We start from the raw sequence: 24,517 nt of genomic DNA, 5'->3' as shown, positions 1-24,517 counted from the left end.
CAGGGGGACTTTGCGTGCGCTGCAGGATTTTAATCCATGACGGCGTAGTGTGTTACTAATGGTTTTCTTTGACTGTGGTCCCAGCTCTCTTCAGGTCATTGACCAGGTGACCGTGTAGTTCTGGGCTGTTCCCTCACCTTCCTCATGATCATTGAGGCCCCAATAGGTGAGATCTTGCATGGAGCCCCAGACCGAGGGAGATTGACCGTCATCTTGGACTTCTTCCATTTTCTAATAATTGCGCCAACAGTTGTTGCCTTCTCACCAAGCTGCTTGCCTATTGTCCTGTAGCCCATCCCAGCCTTGTGTAGGTCTACAATTGTATCCCTGATGTCTTTACACAGCTCTCTGGTCTTGGCCATTGTGGAGAGGTTGGAGTCTGTTTGATTGAGTGTGTGGACAGGTCTCTTTAATACAGGTAACAAGTTCAAACAGGTGCAGTTAATACAGGTAATGAGTGGAGAACAGGAGGGCTTCTTAAAGAAAAACTAACAGGTCTGTGAGAGCCGGAATTCTTACTGGTTGGTAGGTGATCAAATACTTATGTCATGCAATAAAATGCAAATTAATTACTTAAAAATCATACAATGTGGTTTTCTGGATTTTTGTTTTAGATTCCGTCTCTCACAGTTGAAGTGTACCTATGATAAAAATGACAGACCTCTACATGCTTTGTAAGTGGGAAAACCTGCAAAATCAACAGTGTATCAAATACTTGTTCTCCCCACTGTATGTAACACAAGTGTGGGTTCAAAGGGTGATTAACAACATTTACCATTACAATAACTAATAATAAGTTCAATAAACCATACAGATACTATAACTCAGAACAACAAGAAGCATGCAGGTATATTCACTTCAAGTAAGACAAATCATTGTAGGTGCTGGTGCATCAGTTTCAAATGGGATAAAGCTTTTACAAGTACTACCATTTTGTGTGTTAGATTTAATGACCAAGTTACAAGTGAAACAGGTGTTTTCCGTCTATGGATGATGTGTAGACTTTATTCTGTCCTGATATCAATGGGGAGCTCCGCCCACCATTTTGGAGCCAATAGCAAAAAGGCGTGTTTTTATTGAAGGGTACCTGGGTCCCACTTGTACTGAGTGTGTAGCAAGCCGATTGGCTAATGTATGGCCAAGTCCTACATGTAGTAGGGACCAGATCCATTCACGGCATGGTAGGCCAGGGTCAGACAGACAAAATAAACATATAAGATTAATGTTAATAATAAATGTCCATAAATGTGCTTGTAAATCTTATTTAAAAAAACATCTTATAACTCTGAAAACAATTATTTTTAGTTGTACGAGGGAGGGGCAGAGCTCTCTTAATTTGAGCTGATGTGGACATCATTTCTCTAAACTGCATTTAATTTAAACCTAAAATGAGCTTGATTGATAGCTATGTAGGATCTTTTGAAACTGGCGGATGATGTAATCCAACTCAACATGTAGCGTGTATGCGATGTGACAATTCAGATTTCTGATTGATGACACATTCTGAGTCAACCATTTTCTACAGAATTGAATGTTAAAAGTAATGCAGATGCACTTCTTTTGTAAACGCCTCGGGCTCATATACTGTAGGCATGAATACTCCCAAATATGTCCGGTGAAAGTTTTCCCAAATTGGAAATCCAGTTTTTCTGTGTTTATGTCTAGCATGGTTTTTACCAGCCACTGTTTTCCCGAAAGGCGATACCTACACCATATCACACACATTTTTCTGCATCCACTGTATTACACCTTTAGTGCAGAGATTTTCAGATCACATCATAGGGTTTGTAATGAGACAGGCTCCTGGCAGCCCCCCACCCCCCCCCCACCCCCACCACCACCCAATGTGCGTTCGTGCGTGTGCATATTGTGATTTGCATTGTTATTGGTGCTGTGTTGTACCCTATGAATGCCAATGTGTCCGATTGCATATCAGCTCACTATCTCTGTGTATTGCCTCGTGGTTTATCTCTTTCATCCTGTTGTCTTTACCAATTTTTTCCTCTGTTGTCTCTCCATTGCTCGGCCCCAGCCTCCCCTCTCCTCCTCCTCCTCCTCCTCCTCCTCCTCCTCCTCCTCCTCTTCGTTTCAACCCATACCCGCTGTTTCCTCCCTCTGCACGTCTCTCAGCCAATCTCCCTCGCACCACGCTCTGTCAGCAGGACTGAGAGATGAAAAGAGAGAGGGAGGGAGGGAATGATGGTGAATAAAGAGGAAGAGAGGTGGACAGAGAATCAGAGGCATTAAGACTGAAAAGAGAGTGATATGGGATATAGTGACTGACACAGGTGAGATGGAAGAGGAGGAGGAGGAGGAGGAGAGACAGATGAATAGCTAGATAAAAGAAAGTAGGACTGAATTAGCACTCATTCTGCCTCCCTCCGTCTCTGCCTGCTTGTTTCTTGCTCTCCTTACAGTATCACCATCTACACATCCATCTCCACTGCACAAAATGCTCAAATGCTGCAGTTAATGCTCCGAGTATTTCAGTTTGACTTCATTACATCCACCGAAATGCAACTAATTAGACACAAATGTCTAACTACAAATGTATTTTCCAGGAAAATAAAATCAATGTTTTGTTTCCAACCATCACAATATACCACGTACTACTGACGCCTCTGCATGGATGTGTACTAACTGATGGCACATTTAGAATTTAGAGTGCAGTGGCCAACTGACTACACTTTGGAAGCAATTTGAGGTTTAGTGTTGCAGACACACATGGAGAACTGTAAATGCAGTGTTCATTTGAAAGGGGCCGTAACTTTCTTGCCGCTACAGGCACCTTTACTGTAAGGGTTTAGAGTTGCACAACACAAAGACACATATTCATCTTCATTTTGTGACTGGAAACGTGAATTGTATTCCCTGTTCCAAAAACACTGGATCCTACATTTCCCATGACGCAACCTGATAGAATATTTATTTTTGTTCAACTTGCTTTGTAAATGCCTATATCTATCAAACTTTCCATTTTCTGTTTAGAATCTGTAGATGTGTGGGTTGGGGTATTTTTTGTATTATTTTTTTGACTAAATAGGATGTACAAAAATATTTTAAAAAAATCAAATTCAATATTTGTTTAAATTGTTGAAATGTGTGAGAAGAGTATTGTTAGTTGCAAACTAATTAGATTCATTATTGCAGTGTGTTCCTCCTTTAAATGATTTGAAACTTCTCTTAGACACAATTAAAAATAAATTAACTCTTTCCTCCCTAAATAGCGTTCCTGATTATATATCCCGCAATTAACCATTCATCTCTTTCTGTTTCTAGATGATTTATTATCTTGAGAAGTGTAACTCCTTCCTCGTCTCACTTCTTCTCTCTCGCTCAGTTGCCCCTGACAGCCACATTGAGTTTCTCCTCCTCCCGTGCTTTGTACTGTCGTTCATCATAAGTGTCATTCACTTCCTCCTTCCACATGGCACAACATCTGTTTGGGAGTGTTGAACTTGCCTTGCTAAAAAGCGTTCCCATAAACCCTGCGATGAGAAGCCTGGAAGCAGTTTCACCTCTTTAGTCCGGTGTCAATTCACATGCAGCCATGAAAACTTGTTTAATAAAATGTTGGCATGAACCTTTAATCATCAGCTTTAAAGAACTGCTGTGGCAAGAAAAGCGCAGGTACAAGAAATAACTCAAATGATGGAATCACTCAATGTAGGTGTCCCAGTAACCAATGACAACAAGCTTGTATGTATCATAATGGACTGCTGTATCCTAATTGGTATGCAGTGTTAATTAGTGCTATTAGATGCACCTGTGATCTTTGACACGTCTAAATAGCTGCAGTGAAAAAGCTCTGTAGCTCATTAAAAGGTGCAGGTTAACGGATCGTAATGTCATGTTAGCAAATAGGAATTCCAGACAATAAACATAAAATATCTTATTATTAGCAAGGCAGTAAACAGACCTAGTACTGAGTGTGGACTGGCTCCTGGTGAAGAGGCCAGTTCCTCTATTGATCGAACCCTTTTCCGACAGGCCAAAGGAACATAAAATGCAATGTCAAGAGGCAAAAGTCCATTTATCAGTCCAAGACAAACCAAACAATTTCTGCAAATATTCACTCAACGTACAGAGAGTTAACTTTATGGGTTGCACTTCTGACATCAAAGCATCAACCACTGAGCAGGGTTGGTTGGGAGGGTTACTTTAAAAAAGGTGTTATTTTAGTTACATCTGAAAAAATGTAATCAGTAAGCCTTTATAAAAGAAAAAATGTAAAGAAAGAATCAAAGTAGCATTAATCAAAACCCAAAAGAACCATCAGGCAGTACATATACCCATAATAAACAAAACAAATTGTAGCATTGAAATCCTGCTGGTTATCCCCATTCTTTTGAAATGTACCATTAATCTGATTATGCATTTATTTTTACTCTAGGGGAATGCGGTTACCGTTCTTTAGTGCTCTTATTATGTAATACACTAACTACATGTAACAGTGTTACGTGATCAGGACAATAAACTGTTTGTTATTTCCTCAGCCTTTCACTGAGATGTTATGAACAATCTCAGAGAGGAGGACCAACAGAGCCAAATCTCTCAGAATTTCTGCGACACCACTGTCTAACTTGTGATCTCCAAAGATCAATGTTGTTTCTATTCATTGTATGAATTCAAGAGCATCTATGTCTTTACCTATGTAAGGGTCCCAGAACGAGCTGGAAGTTAAGGGCCATAGAAGCTGTATGCCCCTACTCTGCAGCTCTGAGGCAATCTGTAATTTAGATTAGCTTGATAGCCTACGGCCCTGTCTGCATAGGGTCTCTTTTTGGCATAAAGGCTCTGGAAGGGAGCTGGGCAGAGCCTCATCCCAGCATTTCATTAAAAATCGCTCCCAGCGCCCAGCAGGCAACATCCAGTGTTGGCCCGCCCGATCTGCTCAGGAAAATGGGCTTTTTGGTCTTTGTTATGATGAGTTTTTGTATGACATATTAAGAAAAAACAAGCTGCGCCTTCCTTTTTTAAATTGAAATTTTAAATCTCCAGTACTTTTCGGAAATGTATGTGTATATATATATATATATGTATATATATATACAGCCCTGGAAAAAAATAAGAAACCACTTCAGCTTTATCATTTTCTCTTGTTTTACTATTTATAGGTATTTTTTTGAGTTAAATTATATATATTTTTTAATTGTTTTCTATAAACTACTGACAATTTTTCTCTGTGTTGGAATTCAACAGACACTGGAATGACTACCATACATGTAGAGATAAAGATTTAAGAACAATCTGGAGGTGTCTCCTGCACATTCCACAGCTGTATATGATGTCTTTTTAACTAAAAGTATTTGGAGCATCCACACAAAAGAAAAAAGACGCTGGGTGCATCACTTTTTCTCAAGGCGGCCACATCATGTGCTCTTTCCTCATTGAAATGTTTGGTAAAGCACGCCTACACAGGTCCATAAAGGTATGAAAGCAGTCTCTGCCTGCTTTAATGTCTCAGGGTTCACAGAGCGGATGCCCTGAACACATAGGAAACCATCAAGTAGATCTTAATGGTTTCCTTGTAGATGTAAATGTGGCGCAAAGTAATTTATGATTCAGTCGACATCACTTAATATGGGGGAGCTTTGTTAATTGTGTGTATGTGTGTGTCTTTGCATGATGTGTCGAAAAAATCTGAACCTGGTGCACTGAAGTGCCTGTGCTTTGAAGAGCTGCTGTGTTGATTTGGGAGGCTCTGTCCCTGCTTGTAAATTAGATGAAGCCTGCATGGCATTATGAGGATTATAATTAAACGGCATGAAAATCAGCCGAGAAACGATTCTTCAAGTCATCTGACATTATTAAAAGGCATCAAAGAGGCAAGTGTTGCTTGGATGTTTGTTTGCTCGTAGGAAACAAGCAGGTGTTCCTGTGATCCGGCACACAACCGAAAAAAAACAAACTGGAACAGTTTCTTTGTTGTCAAAAGACTGTGTTGTGCTCAAAGACGACTCCTGAACAAATCCGTGGCATTCTGATGCAGGGAAAATATTAAAATAGCACAGTTTTAGCAAACAAAGGACCTCACTTCCCACTGGTTCAATTCAACATTGTTGCAACTCAATCTAATTCTCTGTTTGTGTCTGGCAGATGGCGATGGCTACCAGGATCACATCCTCCCTGTGTGTTTGGATCCCGCCTGTCTGCAAAGTGCCATCTTCATGGCCAAGTCTGGCTCGGAAAAGGTACATAACCACAATTACACTTGTGCTAAAAGTCATTCCAATGGATATGTTTGGGTTTCAGCTCGCTCTTCTATGAACTGGTCTTCACCATTCTACTCTACCATTTTGTATAACCCCACAGTGTATTACTCTGCTCTCTGTTCTTACCTTTGGTTCAACTCAGCCTCTGGGACACTACTTTGTTCTCTGTAATTCTCTTCTGATTAGTACAACACTTTTCTGTTCCACTGCCCTCTTTTCTAATAGTTCTTATAACATGCTCAGAGGAATCCAAAAATCACTTTTGAAAGGAGAGAGGACGCTCATATTATATCCCTCCATCCACAATTACCTCTTCTTTTCTGCTTCAGTTTACCCCTGCCGTTGCTACTAGATTTGACACTTTTTTTGGTGGTTGAACAAAAGTTGTTGACAGTGCTAACTACCTGTTGCTTTTGTTTGTAAAATCTCTTTTGGGGTAACAAGCATGCTGTGCCCATACTGGAAGGTCGAGTTTAAAAAGGCCATATTATGCTTTTAGGGGGTTTCCCTTTCCTGTAGTGTGTTATATTGGTTTGTGTACATGTAAATGGTCTACAAACGCTGAAATCCCAAAGTTCCCTCCAGAGGGAGTTTCACTCCCACACGCTCCAACCCTTCCTGGAATGCCTCCATTTGACTTCTTTGGTTAATGGTGCTATACAGTATATTGACACTTGAGCTTCTATTGGCTAGCGCTCCAACACATTGTACGTGATAGGGTGTTTACCAATCAGAGGGTCAATGGTTTAATCCTGTGTTCCTGAAGTCAACATTTAAAAGTGTTCTTGGGAAAGATATCCCAAATTGCTCTAGTAGGCACATCCGAAAAGCTTGTAGTCCTCGATGATTTGTTTTATGATGAATAGAGCCAATTGTAGCGTTTTCACATGTGTTTGGTAGTTTGCTCAGCTTATAATCACGCTTATACTCTGAGGTGGTACTACACAGAAGCGAAAATGACCTGGAACCAGAAGAAGTGAGTTGAGCCGAGGGAAGTCAGTTGAAAATGTTAGAGGTTTGCAATTACTCTCATGACTAAGACCGAAGAGGTCACTTAAAGGAACATTTGTTCAAAATGACCAATGCCATTTTTCTGGACTAAATCATCTTTATGTTATTAATGACTTAGTTCTCTTCTCTGAAGCCAGCCTCTCCAGGAGCTCCATGGCGATGCCAGAGCCCCCTTTCCTGAGTACAATAGCTGTCTATTTCAGGGAGGCATTAAACACATCAGACATCAGAGCGTCACTTGGTTCGCAAAGCCTTGCAAGACGGAAGTTACATATTTGCACACACAAACACATCCAATCCCATCCAAAATATACGACTCACAGAAGCAAATATATGTGCACGGACGTTCTGAGCATGTCTTATTAACACACACCTTCTCCACCACCACCTACGTAGCATCTTGTGTGATTCCTTTCAGTCACATCCTACCAGTTGGCAGGAGCTTTTCCTTCCTCTGCCACTGGAGAACAAGCTTCCTCTTTTTATTCAATCCAAAATAGAAATATTACAGGCTTATCTGCATGTCCGCCCCCACACACACGTGTGCGCACAAAAGATACACACACACACACACACACACAGCTGCGCACTCCCTGTGGACATGCTTTCTATTGTTTGCCTGTCAGCGGCAAAACAAAAAAAACAAACATATTGAAGGAAGAAGTGAAAGGAGGAGGGTTGAAGGAAGGGGATGGGGGGACAGAGATGGGAGGACTTATCTGCACTGATGGATGAAGTGAACACATGTTGTGTTTCTTGTCACTTTGTGTTTGAGAGACAGTCATCACTGTCGAATAGTAAGAGAGGCGGGGAGGGATGGGTGAGGAAGAAACCAGGCTCTATCTAAGCATCTCCTGCTTTCACGGAGGGTGGGATAATAATAACCCACCAAAATGTTAACCTTCTTCAACAGAAGCCTACAGAGAGCCAGAAGGAACATGTACGGGGAAACAAATCAGGATCATAAATGGGGGGGAGGGTATATTTGGAAAACAAAATGTATTCACTATGGTCAAAGTTATTCTACCCCCAGTGCTAGGTCTTGTATTGGTCGTTTGCGAGCAGTTGCTGGCGCTTAAGTTTCTTTCCTGAATCTAGCAACTAATCTCCTAATGCTGAAATATTCTTCTGGCGGCAGGAAGTGAGGTGGCGTGACGGCGGCATGCGCTAGCTAGCTAATTGTTGTCCGAATTGTGGTCTGATGATCGATGAATTTGTGCCATGGTTTTTTGACATCTTGCATACCTCAGGTCTATGTTGAAAAACAAAATAACATATGGAGCAGCAAGAACTTTCCCCGTCCCACAAAAAAAAAACAACACTGAGACACTCACTGACTACATCCATTGCAATCTATGGATACAAAACCTGGACATACAACACATGCTTCGAAAGGGGTGGGGGAAAATGCACCGTACAAATGGGACGAAACAGGAGAAACAGAAACAGATACTGGCACGGTTTCTTGAAACGCTGACGGAACTTCTAGAAAGGTACAGTGGTTATTGGGAACAAATATCATAGTAAATACAATCATCATGGTGCAGTTGAGGAACATGAGGTGCAGGAAAGCCAGGAAAGAATGGCTGAAAAATATAAGAGATGAAATGCAAAGTGGCGGTGGAGTGCAAGAGGCTGGAGGGATATCGGAATCTTTGGAGGTGGGTGGTGTTGATCAAACCGCTCTGGGGCTACGGGAGTAACCTAACCTGACCCGACATAGATTTTTCCCAAAATAGTAGCTGTGATAGGGACTCTATTATAGAAAGTTTTGCAAGATCTTATGTGTCATTTCTTTTCTTTTTTTAACCTTTGCTTTGACTTTTCTCCCTTCCAGGGCTCCTCAGTAGCATACATGCACGTGCAGATGATATTTCTATCTACACCGCAGTATTGATGTTATGTGTTTATCATTGTTTGCGGTTTAAACACTCTTACACTACATGTAGGTGTTTAGTGTGGGTGTGTGGTTTCATTCCAGTGGAGCAGTTAGTAGCAGAAGTGATCTGCCCACTGACAATAACAGAGGAGGTGGAGGAAAAAGAGGAGGGAAGAAGGGATAACATGGAGAGAAATGGAAACAGCTTGATTTTTGAAAAGAGGGGATTTGGAAAATTAGACCAAAAGTGGGATGAAAAAGGAGGCAAATAATTATTGCAAAAGAAAGAGGAGTAAGGAGAAAACGCTCTTTCTGTTGTCCCTTCGTCGCAAATCTTCAATGTACATCCCACCAGGGGGATTGAATGTGGGAGAAGCAGGAAAGATGAATGGAGAAACAATAGGACTAGTGATATGTATACAGGCAAAGACATGATGAGATGCCTTCGGGTGTGAATGGAGTCCCGCTGAGTAGAAACTGGTGTGTATCTATAGTTCATCTCCAAACGGCAAATCATTTTTTTCTTCCCGCGGTCTCAGCCACAGCTCTGCCTCTACCTCTGCAGCAGCTCTGGGCCTTTAGTTCATCATTTTGAAGGAAAACGCATGGGGGGCTTCCAACAATCTCTGCGCTTCATTCACTGACGTTACAGACACACGCACCACACACACGCACGCACACACACACACTGATCACATTTATTGTGCTTTGCAGCGACTCCAACATTCTGTTTGACAATTGGATATTACTGCAGAGCATAATGTAATGGTGTGTCTGTGGGTGTAATACATGTCAATGACTTTGAGACAGAGGAAAACAAACACAAATAGATTAAGCTTTATTTTCATTATTTGAAAGGAAAGAAGAACAGAACATTTATGTGTACACTATTGTTGAAACCAATCCCAAAATGGCTTCACAAATACATAGTTGCTAAACTAACCACTGTCCAAAAACATCAGACCACCACACACATTCTTCCACTGAATATTTGTTAGACTTTTAATCATTTAATTAAAGCATCCTGAAATTCCCCCTAGGGTTTAGAAAGGTTTAAACAATCTTAACTTATCTTAATTTCTTGACATCATTACAGAACAGCACAGAGCACATAGTTGCATACTGAGTTGACTTAATTTCATTTCCAGCCATTATTTTATGTATTTCCATATGCTGTAGTTGGTGTACTTGGTGAAATGGGTTCAAGTAAATCAAATGGAGAAATACGCAATCAGTGAAGCAGACCTTATCCTTCTTTCTCCGGAACACACACTTTCTTTGGTTAAAAAAAACTAGTTATGCATCCAACATATTTTATAATATGTATAGTTGAGGTTTTCTTGCCTATACCTAATTACTTCAATATCTACAAGAATAACAATACATCCTACAACATTTCAAAGAATATAGTATACTGTACATATCTACTTTATTTGTCATAGGTAATATTACATATACTGTGAATAATATCTGATATTAGCCCCTTTCTCACCTTTGGCATGCAATTCTCAATGTCTAGATAAGAAAAAGTAATTGTCTATGCAATGTGTAAATAAACACAGAATGTTTTGTGAGCTGATTGGCCAGTAAATAACAGTAGAAGTAGTAACATACACATCATCACATCTCTGAATATTTTTGTACATTTCTCTAATATAATGCCTCCTAAAAAATATGCAAATATTTTAAATAGTATACTGCATTTTTTCATATTCATTGTACTTTCAAGTTTTTAGTTTGTACATCTATATTCCTTGTAAATATGTTCTTTATTTGTGTTATGATGTTAGGTTCAACCAAACTTATTTCCTTAAATTGTGTTTATGTTTGCACCATTTTACACCAAAGCAAAGCCCTTGTATGAGTAAATCTTCTCTGCAATAAACCCGAATCTGATACAGTGGGACAAAATCCACCTTGCAATATAAAGTATTAACAGCTAGCAAGTTTCCCCTCATAAATAGTGATTTGAAATGGCACCAATCCATTGTATCTCTTCCCGTGAACTGGGAAACCATGGTGGGACAAAGATGCTTAGAAAAGGTTGAGGCAGGTTCTTTTGATATCCTTCAGCCGAGACACACTGACCTCCCTCTAAGCTTTTCTTATTACTGTGCTTATACTTCTGTGCACTTTCCTGTTTGTGTAAAGTCAACACACCCCTCAGAAACATCATCACAAATGCAGGACACACATACCGCCCCCATGAATACAGAACCAGCTACCTACTGTTGCTGCCCAGACGCTGTAAGGGCAGTCAGTGTGAGCCAGACAGCCTCCTCCCAGTCATTCCAGTCCGCTGGTCAGTCAGTGGTCAAAGAGGTGACACTAACAGCAGGTAGCACTGTCCCCACCCTGCCCAGCTGACACAGAGACATATGGTCTCGCTGCATCTCTGGCTCGTACTTTGACTTCATTTTTCTGGGGGAAAAACTATGACCTCATTTACACCTGCTAACAAAAAGCCATCTGTAGCTGCGATCGAATATTCAAAATCAGGTCCCAAGTTTTTTCCTAAACACTCTTCCTTAATCTCAGTGAAATACATCATGGGATAAAGGAAAGATGGGAAGAAGTATTCTTCGCTGTCTCAGGGTGACATAATGTGGATGTGCCATCGAATGTTATTGGTATGCGTGAAAACTACAATTTTATAACTCATAGAGAAATCGAAATTCCATGTTTTGCAACATGTGGCTTACATCTTAGGCCTTTAAATGTACTATAGTTTTAAAGCAACACTATGAATTTTGAGTTCAGATCATTTTACAGTAATAAGAATAGCGTTCATCGTTCACATTTTTGAGAAATGTGAACGATGAACGATGAATGAAATTTTAGAAAATGTAAAACATATAAGTACCTTAACACGATTACGCATAAGATGGGAAAGGCTCAATAAGTACCGTTTCTCACATGAGCCGCTAATGTCCATCACAGGCGGTTCTTTCTCTAGACAGCTGAATGGTGCGAGACTTTAAAAATTGTGGCCATAATGAAACTTGGAACAATATTATCTCCTTTAATTTCTTATAGGACGGTCCAGTATATCCTATGTTAAACGAGACGGTAAGGTAAGCTTTGAAGCTTAGCACATTTCAACAGCGCTTTTCATGGCTGCCACATTGGTACTCCCAGGTCATTTTGCTCCTTTGGGAACCTTAGTAGACAAAGATGAGTATTCAATCTCAACCTTTGATTTTAGATGAATATATACTGTAGCAATGCAAGGTGTAATTGAACTCCATAGTAATGCAGTTGCAGAATACATACAGATAAATCCCCCTCTGATGTTCAAAAAGATACATTCTAAAGGTTAGAAGTATCATCATGTTTTTGTGGTATGTCACCACAGGGAGTTGGAATAATCATTGAAATTGTATGAACCTTTACACAATATGTGCTTTTGTCGGGAGTGGAAGTCTCCCACCATCTCTAACTGCACTGCATACTTAGTTAGAGAAGAGTAGATTAAAATCAGAATACAAACATAAAACCACAGGATGTATATAGAATGATGTGTAATTACTTAAGTTGTGCTCAGTGAAGCCGAGTATTCATACAATTACTTTCTACATTGCACACTAAAGAGATTTGGGAAAGGGAATCTTAATGTCTGCATTAAATCCATGGGCAGCCGCCTACACTTTGACACACACTTGATGACCAGTTTGGGAAAACAAAGAGATAATGACAGAATTGAACACCACACACTTTACAACAAAGTTGATGTGAGCAACACACAGTAGAATTTTGGACACTAAATATTCAGGTGCACAGGTTTTGAAACTGAGGCTTTCCTCCCCAGACTGGTGTGGGAGTGTTGAAGGAAAGTGGGCGGAGCTAAAATGTTGTCTCTTGCTTTCTGCAATTTATCTCGGAAATCGCTCCAATGTTTGGAAATCCATAAATCAGCTTTGGAAAGCATCAACAAAAGACACTCCTTTTATAATACCGGGACTTTTAAAAGTGTTCTTCAGTATCAATGTGATAGCTGTCTACAATGAAAACAGTTCTAAAGGCTGATCAGGCATAGTTTACAGTGCAAGTTTGAGAAGATGCTACAGTATCTTTAAGGGGTTGCAATTATCTTGATTTGGTCTCCGGATGTGTCCCACGCTAGATCCAGCAACAAGATAGCTTATATTAGCTTATCAACTGGAGCCGTGCTACCATCCTCCTTCTGACAAAAGGACATTGAGACGTTCCATGATTAAACAAATAGACATGATCCAACTGGATAACGAAAGCATGGATTCAAAAATTATTAAAGCAATGAAGTACCAAGGGTACAAGTACCATAGGGCTTTGGGATTTAAGAATTCTTACTGACAGAAAATGTGTAGAAATATTATAGTAGCACATTAGGTGATGATAAATATTTATTTGGGTAGACTATTTTAGACATTGCATCCCCTAAAATGCCCTTATTCAACGCCACAATCCAAAATGTGCTCTTGTCTACAGCAATACAGGCATTACTTTTACTTTGCCTGTTCAGTCCCCTCCCTGCTGTCTCTTAGTGCATGTTGTAATGTGATAGGTATTATAGTCATTACATCAGTGTCCTCATAGAAGCCTCTGCTTCAATGCACACCAGTTTTTTTTTGTTTGTTTTTTACATTTTATTTCCCTAAGGCAGCCTTGTTGTCTTTCGATGTTTCAAGCACCTCTCCACATCACCCTGCAACCCCCCACCCCCAACACCTCCCACTGCAGGCCGCCCACATTTTAATTTCTTGGCCTAATGAAGCGGGAGCCCTCACCGGCATGTTGAATCAATGGGAGTCTGCAAGCATGCTGCCGCTTTTACACTTTAGTCATCAGCAAAGCCAGGAGAGTGATTTTATGTCAGGAGCTCAGTGTTCAGGCCCCTCCCGGTATTAATGTGTGTTTCTATACGCGCGCTTCCATGTTTGTGTGTGTGTGGTTACGCATGCAAGTGTGTGCACAATAAGCTGTCTGTACACGGCTGTGTTTTCCACCGCTGTTGGATAAAAAGCTATTCGTATGCGGGATCCATCCCTTCATTACCATTAAAAGTATCAGATTACCTCCCAAGCACAAATCCCATCAACGACTTCATCTCCATTAACTAGGTCATTTAGATGTCTGCCGCAACACGCACACCGTCACACTCATGCACGCACACATGGAATTCAGTGTTAATATGTTGACGTTTGAACCGACATTTGTCAGTTTCGAGTTATGAAGACTGAGGAGCGCTTTGTTCGACTGGGAGGAAGTTAGGCTGCAGATTAATATGTGAAGATATACACTTGATATTATTCAAATACTCTGTTATATTTAGTGATTAGATGTCAGAAACTTCCACTGCCACAGGGTAGGAGTAACCACCTCAGGATTTATTTGAAAAGTGCCTCTGTCAGGTTGGCTATTCCTCGTTACATCTCAAGTAAAAAAAAATCATTTGACCTGGTTAACATCCTCACATAGGCCCTTATGATTCCCTCAAAATGCCCAACACAATACTGCGGAGCAATAAAAACAAACACAGGCTGTCTTATCTTGCTGAGGAAAAATGATGTACGTTATTGTTCTGTTAATAAAGACCGATCTTATAACTTCCCCTATTGCGTTGGGCTCTGTAATATCGTCTGCTAATTTACCATCATTACTTTAAATCTCCCATCATCTGCTGTGGTTCTGCCATATGCTCTTGCAATATGATACTCACATATCCATGTTATAAGAATTGAAAAACACAATCAAGTTTATTACCAGGAAACTATATAATGTATAAATAACAGCACGAGACCCATGATAATGAAACACTTGTGCTTGTTTCGAGTTTAATGAATAAATAATTGGGCAGGTTCAATCTTGGACCGATGATTTCTGCGTTTTGGAATTTATTCATCATATATTTGATGAATTGCATGCATACAAGTATACGCATAGTAATTATAGTCTCCTCGTTGTAGCGCCTCTGAGACTTTCTTTATTTAACTTCATTTCATTAACCTCTGCTCTTATACCATGCTGCCTTCAGGTAATGAACATCTACTTATAGAATAGAATGGCTTTAATCATCGGCAATCATGCCATCACAGAGCCTCCAGACAACTATTTTACCTGATGCACATCAGACATTCTGCCTGTTTGTGTGCCTGCATTTCTGCGGTGTTGACTAGACGCTGTTAGTATTCTCCATGCCGTTCCCCTCTCCTTCTTTAATCAGCGAAAGAAAAGAAGCGACGGACAGTTCACTGATTGCCTCTGGGCCTCTACCAGCACAGCGGTCTGCTGATAAGACTGTCGACCAGCAACTCTGTCCCAAGAGAGGACGTCGAAAAGGACCCCAGTGTAAAGATAACCCACCAGTGAATTTATTTGCCATGGGGACTTAATATCAAAAAGAAGTTTGATGATGTATTTGCCATTTGAAACATGTCGGCGGACTCTGAGAATAACAACTCAGGCGATGTTATGGTTCCTAATTCCCATTAGATGAACGTCATTCCCAATTTAAAACCAACTTATCCTGCATGGACAGTGCATTTCTTATAACCATTAATATACACAGACTTTGGATTCAAGCGACATATCTTTTGGTTAGGGTTAGGGTTCTCTATAGGTGAGAATTTATTATCTTATAAGCATTCATTTTAGATCACGATTTAGATTCATGTACACATTCATCCAAACTTGATCCTGGTCTTTGATTTCTCTCTCTCTTTATCAACCAAGCCAATATATCTCTTGAAACTTAAATGTTGGCCCCTGGTGTTTTTTTTAAACTAAGGAATAATGGTCCCTCCTCTGTAAATGGGTCCAAGTGTGCTGTTTTGTGTGTTGGACAGTATACCATTATACGCGTCAATGTCAAGCACTGTGTTTACCAGCAGCAGCCTCTCTGATTTAGCTTTCTCTCTCTCTTAAGGATCTCGCTGCCGGCCACCACACAGTGGTCATTTCCAGCACTCCCATCCACTCTGAGCAGCCATAATCATAACCCAGCTTTACGCCCATATGGAAGGCAGGCAGCCTCTTAAAGCACATTGCAACATCACTCAATGGTCATTTAATGAGGGTTTGACTAGGCAGCGGGGCGTACAAGCTCAGAGCTAACTCTTATCCACTGAAAGACATTCTACCTGGTTTTATCACTCCCCTGCTTTTTAACCACCATCTGTATTTAGAGGAGGGTAATTACTATCGCCCTCAGCTCACTTCTGCACACTACAGCGAGACCCGTACTGGGTTGCAATATAAGAACCAAACGACACTCTTTCTTATCAGTGCCCTAAAACAGGTTATAGTACAATTAAAATTGATCCCTTTTGGCATAGCTCACCTGGTAAGGCTGGCGGACATTGTACCTGTTGCCGCAGACGTATGTCTGAATGCAGTCCCCTTACACAGGTCCTTTGTAAATCTATTTGTGGGTCTAAATGGGGTCGAAAATCGAATAAATAGATGACTAGATGTTGATGTTGATTTACAGCTGTACAACTCAAAAGCAGAAATAGCCTGTGTGCCATCATGGCTTTATAAGTTCAATTTCTGGAATTAGCTTAGGCGTAAAATAAAAAGATTTATGATATCCATGATCATTTCAATAAAAAAAAGGTTTTGACATATTAAGGAATTGTGTCTGGTTGTACAGGTAGCCCCTCTTTTAATTACAATTTATCTTATGCTTTAAGCCAAAGCAAACTTTAAACTTTAATACGGTATAAATGGCTGTAGAGCAATTTGAGGTTTAGTGTCTTGCACTTCGACATGTTGTTGAATTGGCACAATTTTTATGTTTTAAGTCAAAACAGCTTCTTTACATTCGGTGTTTGAGTCAAACAGCGATTATGCTAATTAAATAAGACTAATAAGATAGAAAGAATATAATAATTGCAAGTTGGTTGTTTTACCCAAGGATGAATGCAGAGAGGAAAGGCAGGAGTCATGTTTTGTAACGTTGATTATTTTTACTGTATTGCATTGCAGTTTCAACTCAAATGAAACTGAATGAAAAAACAATAGTTAATCAGACATCATATGTGTTTTAAAATGTGATTGTTTTATTTTGAAAAGGATTTAAGAAATTAGATTCAATGGCATCACTTGGCTACATCTTTTACGTGACCAGCACCTTGCCTGCCAACCCTACAAACAGGCCTCAGTGTGGTGAGTCTACATCAGTACCGGTGTTATCGTGCATGCACAGCTGGCTCAGGGGAAACTCACATCAGTGACATCATAGCTTTTGTGATACATTTTAAACTAATCAGTAATAGGCCGTGGTTGTCTTTTTCAGACATGCTGGTCGTATTAAGAGCAATTAGAGGCCATTCTGGTGAGAGCGAGTGTCTCTGGTGACTCCCCCCTGCACCTGCTCTCTCTGTTTAACATTCATGAATAGTTTAAACCCCCCCCCCCCAGCATCTGGCCCAACTCCTTCCTAGGATCCACACACACACACACACACACACACACACACACACACACACACACACACACACACACACACACACACACACACACACACACACACACACACACACACACAAACACCGGGATCTAAAGTGCCATTTTGCATCGTTGTGTGAATCTTGCAATCCAAATCAAGTTTTTCTGAACAGTTTTGAAATGTTATTGGAACAGTACCATAGGAAATGTACCCCAACACTGGATTTATTCAGTACTATGTTTTGGTTTCACCCTCTTTAAACTACCTTAAAGCTAGATTTGTATTTGTGCATTAATTCATTATTCATTTTAACAGTTACTTACCTGTATATAATTGTAATTGTATAATCCTTATGTGAAACAGTACTGTCCTGTTTTTCATTCTCACTCTGTTGCTGCTTAAACGGTTGCATTTCCCCTCAGGGATTAATAAAGCTACATCTTATCTTATCTTATATCTAATCTGCCATATTCACCAATACCGTATATGCTAATGGGTTATATATCGGATGACATATTGGCCTGGCTAATTCATCAAAAGTGTAACAGAACCTGATCTATCATTGCCAACAACACATCTCTAAGCGGTTGACCAATCACAACAGAGCTGGCGAGCTAACCACTTAGCATGAAATAAACACCTCAATGAAACCGTTTCGACAAAAACTGACATAAGAGACTGATGGCAGCATTTATTGCAGTGCAGTTGTTATTTCAATGCATTAGTTTAAACAAATAAACTACCAACTAAGTGCATGTTCCACTTGTGGCAAGACTTGGGACTGTAATAAGACTTTATTAGTCCAATAAAGACTGTAATTACTTGATTTATATTCCGTACCAGTGAGAAACAATGTACCAACCAGAACATCCTGTACTAAACAGATGATACATGCTAATCATAGATTGCCGCCCGTGATGGTGTTTGAGTAAGGAATATGGATGAAAATGCGGTCAGCCACCAGCATTTAGTGGAAGAGAGAAAGATGTAATGACATATAGACGGTGAAGGCTAAAACTACTGCTGCTGCTGCGTCGATGCAGCTGCTAAGTGAAATCTCATTTATACAAAGTAGGAGAGGCGATTATGGTCTAAGAGAGGCGTTTAGAGTAGTCCTTTCAAATATTACAGCAAAGCCCCCTTGAAGGCCCTACTGCCTTGACATTTGAAATGTGTAAATGATGGAAAGATGCCTTGTTTGGGTTGTGTTTGTGTTAGAATGGTGGGAGGGCTTCTTCAGTACCTGTGTCTGATGTGTGAAGAGTAGGGTTTAAAGGCAAGACTGCAGGCTATGAGACCTCACAAAGAGAATAACATAAAATCCAACCCTGTGGTTTAATATAAGAACCAAGTCAACTGGCAATTTGGTAAAAATACGATTCAAACTTGTTTCTTTCATTATCTATTGGTAGTTTTAAATTAGTTTAGTTTTTTGTTTCTTTTTCTGATGTGTCTTTGGGCAATATCCCCACACCACTGAGAGGAGTAGCCTTATTTTAAATTCTACCAAATAATGTGGTTAGCTTTTACCTCTCAAGTAAATGCTTTTCTTAGAGTAAATGTGAAATGTATTTCTGGAGTCAGTTTGCACTTATGTTTCTGTAGATTAAAATCAAAGAGAGGAGATTGCTATCACTAGTGCAATTTAGGCAGAACCTCAATCATATTATTATTTCATTTTAGTGCTTCACACTATCAGTAGACCATCAAGGAGGAATGTTTTTGCAGTGCTTTTCTAAAAGGCGTGTTGGGTTTTTGGCTGGTACTTTCAGTTCTCCGCACTGTTGCCCTCGTCCAGGCAATCTTGTGTTATTGGTTTGAAATTGTTGTGATTTAGTCTATCATATTTAAAGCACCCCTTTTGAACAAGCCCTGCATGTAAGCATGGTACAATTTATTTTTACCTGAAATGGCATGGTAAACCTAGAGAGGAAATAGTAGGTTTGCTTGTTTTTCTCTGAGAAAGTTCCTTCCATGCTACCTTTTCATCACTCCCTTCATCAAAAACACCTTAGAAAAAAGTTCCAGAGATCCAAGAATTTCAAGTACAGGTCAAAGTCATCACATTGTTGACTAAGAATGGGATTAAGGGAGCTTGCTGTAACACCTTAACTGTTTAACCCAAGCTGGAAATGGACCAAACATCAGGATCAAACGCCTGTGTTTGGTTAGGTTGGGCAAATAGTGTGTGGTGTGAACGCAAACAAAACCAAATTTAGATAGATACGTATGTGATATCTGCAATTCCAAAAGCTAAACTATACAACAAAAATTCCATTTGCTGATTTGAAAATCTCTTCAGGAAACAAATATATAATTCCTCAGCATAACGCCTCTTTTACAACCTATGTATGCAAATCATTTTGTAGCCATGATTAAACATCTTCGCATTAGTGCTGGTATTTCCCTTATTAATAGGTCAAAAATGTTTTAATCTGCTGAATAATTACTGTGTCTATCTTGTAGTTTTTATGCATAACATGCAGTCCTTTTGCACTCTGATATTAATGCTTTTAATCAGTTCTTTGTTTCTGCGCTCATTGCGACACCGCAGCACATAAATCAACACATCAGAAACATTGAAGTGCCACAAAAATGTAAATTAATTTCCCCTCGGTGGGTCTTGGTGATGCACGATCAAAAAAAACGATCTATCCAATCAACAAGTCACCTGTCTGTCTGAATAACTTATTTTTAACTACTCAAAGTTGACTTTTACAAAGTCATGGCAAACGGGAACCAGGCCAGAACTGTAATTCAATAATTTACATTTTTCCCCTTGGTCCAGACAAAATAGATTGAGTCTATTCATTTATACCATGGCCTCGCCCCTTTTGGGTTAAAAGCATTCGCTGTCATGGGACTTGCGGAAAATACAGATTTTTAGGTTTTTGCTAATCTAATCAAAAAATGTGGAATATCATGCATTTGTTTGTATCTACTTGGAGCCCAGTTGCGATGGTGAGGCAGACAAGAAATAAAACAATGTCATTGGAGATCGATATCCTGTCAGTCTGCTGGTGTACAAGTGGCCGGCAGCAGGCGAACTCATAAACTGGGATTTTCTTTGCTCGTCAGGGTTTTATATTTTAATGCAGCATCTACAGTCACTGCTTTGATTTCTAACATTACAAATGTTTTCTTTGACGATTGACGTTAACCTTATTACCATCATAATGTAGCTGCGATGAAGTGTCTCCCACGGACAAACAAGTATCGACTGACTTTTTTTTGAATAAAAGTGAAGAAAATCTGAACTTTGGATCATTTAGTTGTTGAGGTGTAATAAACAAAACAGCAACTTTTTAGAGATGATAAAACTGTCCTTTTCGCTTGGTGATTCTTTGTTTTCACTGGAAAGTGGATGGGGACTTTTTTGCATGTCAGTGGCGTAGTGTTGCTCTCATCTATAGAGGCAAAGTACCAGACTAAATTGTACTTTTTTTCCCTTTGTTCAAGACATTATTGTAAATATTCTTCTCTCTTTTTGCACTATTTATTTATCTTATTTGCACCATGTATGTTGAGTTGTTGGAGGAGCATCGGACATAAGATTTTCATTGCCAACATATACGCTGTATCTGCTGTGCATATGACAAATAAAACCTTGAAACCTTGAAACCTTGAAACAAGGTAAATCGAACCACAGTTGCGAAAGCACTCTAAAAGAGTTTTTGAAATAGATAAAATATTTAATCTTTAACCTTCCTCCTGTCCTCCTCCCTTTCACTATCATTGTATCAAGGACTGTATCGGTTTATTTTTGATTCATGTCCTGTTATTTTCCTGATGTTGTAGAAGTGGGTAAAAGTGCTGTGGGACTTCCAGTCGAAGGGCACGGTTTGGAGCTTTGTGCCACAGAAACCAGGCCAACCCATGGCCCTGCACTTCGGGGACTACAACCTGGACGGCTTCCCCGATGCCCTTGTGGTCCTCCGCAACACCAGTGGCAGGTAGGAGAAATATCTCTTGGTGTGGTATATGATAGATAATGCTTTGCCTCCCCATCTCTTTTTATTTGAGCAAATAGACACATAATGATTTGGGTTGGGAAAGTATAAAGAAATGTCTATATAAATGCAGTTCATTTACTATTCCCGCACAGTTGCCTTTCTTCTCACTCTAGGACCTTATTTGACGATATTTTTGAAATTAAACCTTGCATGGCAGGCGATCCTTTGGAATCCTTTCAAGTAGGTCCCTGATCTCCACTCCAACACATCGTTCCATTGCTTTGCCTCACTTCATTGATTCAGAAGCACAGAGCTTGAGAGTGTCCACATCCATGAATTGAATATGTTGCTTACAGTTGCACACAAATGGCGATTGCATTTTTACTTGGAAATCAATGTCAGGAGAGTCATTCAAATCAATCAAATCCTCTTAATTTCGGATGAAAACTTGTTTTATTCACTGCCCACATTCCAATAGGTCATAATCATTATATATTTTGATGCGATTATACTAACTATAGAATTCCAGTGGAACTTGAATTGAAATTGATTGGAACCTAATAACTCCAGAGGCATACTTAAATGGCTTATGTAAATCTTTTTAGTTACAAATCTATATATTTTTTTAAAGACACCACACAGAGGAGGGATTTATTCACTTAATTACTGTGAAATGACTCTACTTGCTATGACGTTATCTCATGCTGGTAAAATAAAACGATTACCCCCATATTCAGAATATAATCAAACAAAGTAGAGCAGGGATAATGAAATATAATGATTTGCAACCAATTTGTGAAATATATTTTAATGGTGATACACATAAGGCAACAGATGATTGTATTAATATTGGAATTGGTTCGCACTATTCACCTTTAAGAATAAAATCCTCCTCTTACCACAAAATATTTCCAGAGACAAGCAGTTTACAAAAGGAGCTCAAATAAATGAAGGTGATTGACACTTTAGCGCTCATGGAACAATGCAAACAGTCCTTGGCTGCTGCATACAGTGGGGAGTGTTAATCTGTTTTGCATGGAGCAAAGCATATCTATGACATTTTAATATAATATAAAAACATGATTACAAGACAGCTAAGGTGAGTGCGTTCTTCAGCTCAGGGAATGATAAGCCATTCCTCATGAAAAAAGAAAACCACGGCAGCATGTGCTAAGACGTAAGCACCATGGACGCTACGATGTGAACGTGTGTCTGTGTGTGTTGAAGGACCTATGTGGATTATCTGGCCTCAGCGATCAAGATAAGATAGCTGAAGGGGTCATGGTTATGATTCTCTATGCATACTGATTGTTTTGTGTGTGTGTGTTGTTGTGTGTGGACATGGTAAGATGTTGGTTAGGAACTTCAAAAGACTCACACACACGAACATGTGAACCCTTGAATTCTCGTCCAGGCTCTATATAATCACCAGTAAGTCCTGTCGGGCTTAACTCTTTGCTGTCACCCTCATCTAGAAATGACTTCTAGTCTCACCAACTGTAATCACACCAGTGATAGCTTCTCTCTTTTTCCCTCCCTTTCTCCATTTGTTTTTAAGCCTGAGTATTGTAATCCCACACTTGGCTATAGACGTTATCACAGAAGTGTTTCCCAATACAATTTGACCCAAGCAGTAACACTTTGAACCACAGCTTACAGCGGACGGAAGGTCAAAAGATAAAGACAGGAAAGGAGGTTAGGCTGGTCAGAAGAAAGAATGGTTTAAAGGTTAGAGAAGTATTGTAGTATTTTATAAGTAGTCCACTGATTTACGTCCGAGCAAGGCATGTAAACACCAATTGTTCGAATCAATAGGAAGGTTGTGTACTAGTAAATGACTAAGAATTTACACAGTTGAAAGGATTGGTCAATTGGTCATTTTTTCTTACTCCTTGAATCAAAGTTTCAAATCAAATCAAAGCTTACTTGTATAACCCAATATCAAAAAACACGTTTGTTTCAGTGGGCTTTAAAGATTAAAAACAAACAACAACATTGTAAATAATAAAATTACATCAAAATGAAAAGAAAAGATAGTGTCTAAGATACACATAGAATAAAATAAGTTACATCTAAAGACCATAAAGATACATAAAAACAATCAAATAAATGCCATAAAATGCCAGCTCTAACCAAAGGCTTTATTAAAAATGTAGGTCTTCAACACACTGGACACTCTCTGCCTCTCTGATAAAACAGGAAGTTGGTTCCACAGAAAGGGAGCTTACATACATTAAAGCTTTATGTATGTATAAAGAAAAAAGAGAAAAGCAACATAAACATGTCTCTAAGAAGACCTAGATGTTGTTATTGGGCCAGAGGTTTGTTTGTAGTTGCAAAGCATCTGTATTACTGAAAGGCAGCTGGAAAGAGTGATGAATCGAAAAACTGAACCAATTTTTTTGCTAAACTAAGCTCTAATCCCATTCCCATACTTAAGCAATCCACTGACATTGGGAAAAGATGATTTTGATGATATATTTAGAGTTATGTGCTAGATCTACGTTCATATGTGAGCGCTCTGATTAATGCATTCCAAATTTATACAGAGCGACTTAGTCTACATGGTGATTTAACTCTGCATCATGAGGTAGACTAATTGAAAGCACAAGAGTTGTTGATGCTATTTACAGTAATTTGGTTCGTATTTATTAAAAAACTTGGCTAAATATCAGTTATTTATTTCAGAAACAAGCAATTATATGTTATGTTGACATGATCCATTGTTTTATAACCAAGTTTACTGTTAAACGGGAGATTAGAGGTCAAATCAGCTTCCTTAGATTGAAGTCTCAAAGTAGTAGTAGTAGTAGTGATCCCACAAATCAGTTTCGTAAACCATTTTACAATCTGCATTGCATCTTTTCAGTAAAGTCAACAAGGTTTCCAAGGTCCTGTTTGAGCGATGGGATGTGCTTTTTTGTATTTTCGCTCTGACGTTTTATCAAATGCATCCTCTCTACTCACCAAACTTGGATTAAGCAGCCCTCTGCAGCTCTAACCAGATGCCCTCTGCTTACCAAATATGTGT

At 39.5% G+C, this 24,517-nt stretch overlaps 1 protein-coding gene across 1 annotated transcript in view; it reads left to right on the top strand.

The window, feature by feature from the left end:
* itfg1 (integrin alpha FG-GAP repeat containing 1) overlaps positions 1-24,517 on the top strand; it is a 158,630-nt gene that overhangs the window by 55,649 nt on the left and 78,464 nt on the right. Inside the window, exons 9-10 of the mRNA XM_063882046.1 lie at positions 6,100-6,194; positions 21,332-21,486. Coding sequence (XP_063738116.1) covers positions 6,100-6,194; positions 21,332-21,486 — 250 coding nt within the window. The remainder of the gene's footprint in view (positions 1-6,099; positions 6,195-21,331; positions 21,487-24,517) is intronic.

This window comes from Eleginops maclovinus, chromosome 4 (genome assembly GCF_036324505.1).
Source record: "Eleginops maclovinus isolate JMC-PN-2008 ecotype Puerto Natales chromosome 4, JC_Emac_rtc_rv5, whole genome shotgun sequence".
Classification (NCBI taxonomy): Eukaryota; Metazoa; Chordata; class Actinopteri; order Perciformes; family Eleginopidae; genus Eleginops; species Eleginops maclovinus.
This window is presented reverse-complemented; position numbering and strand designations above follow the sequence as displayed.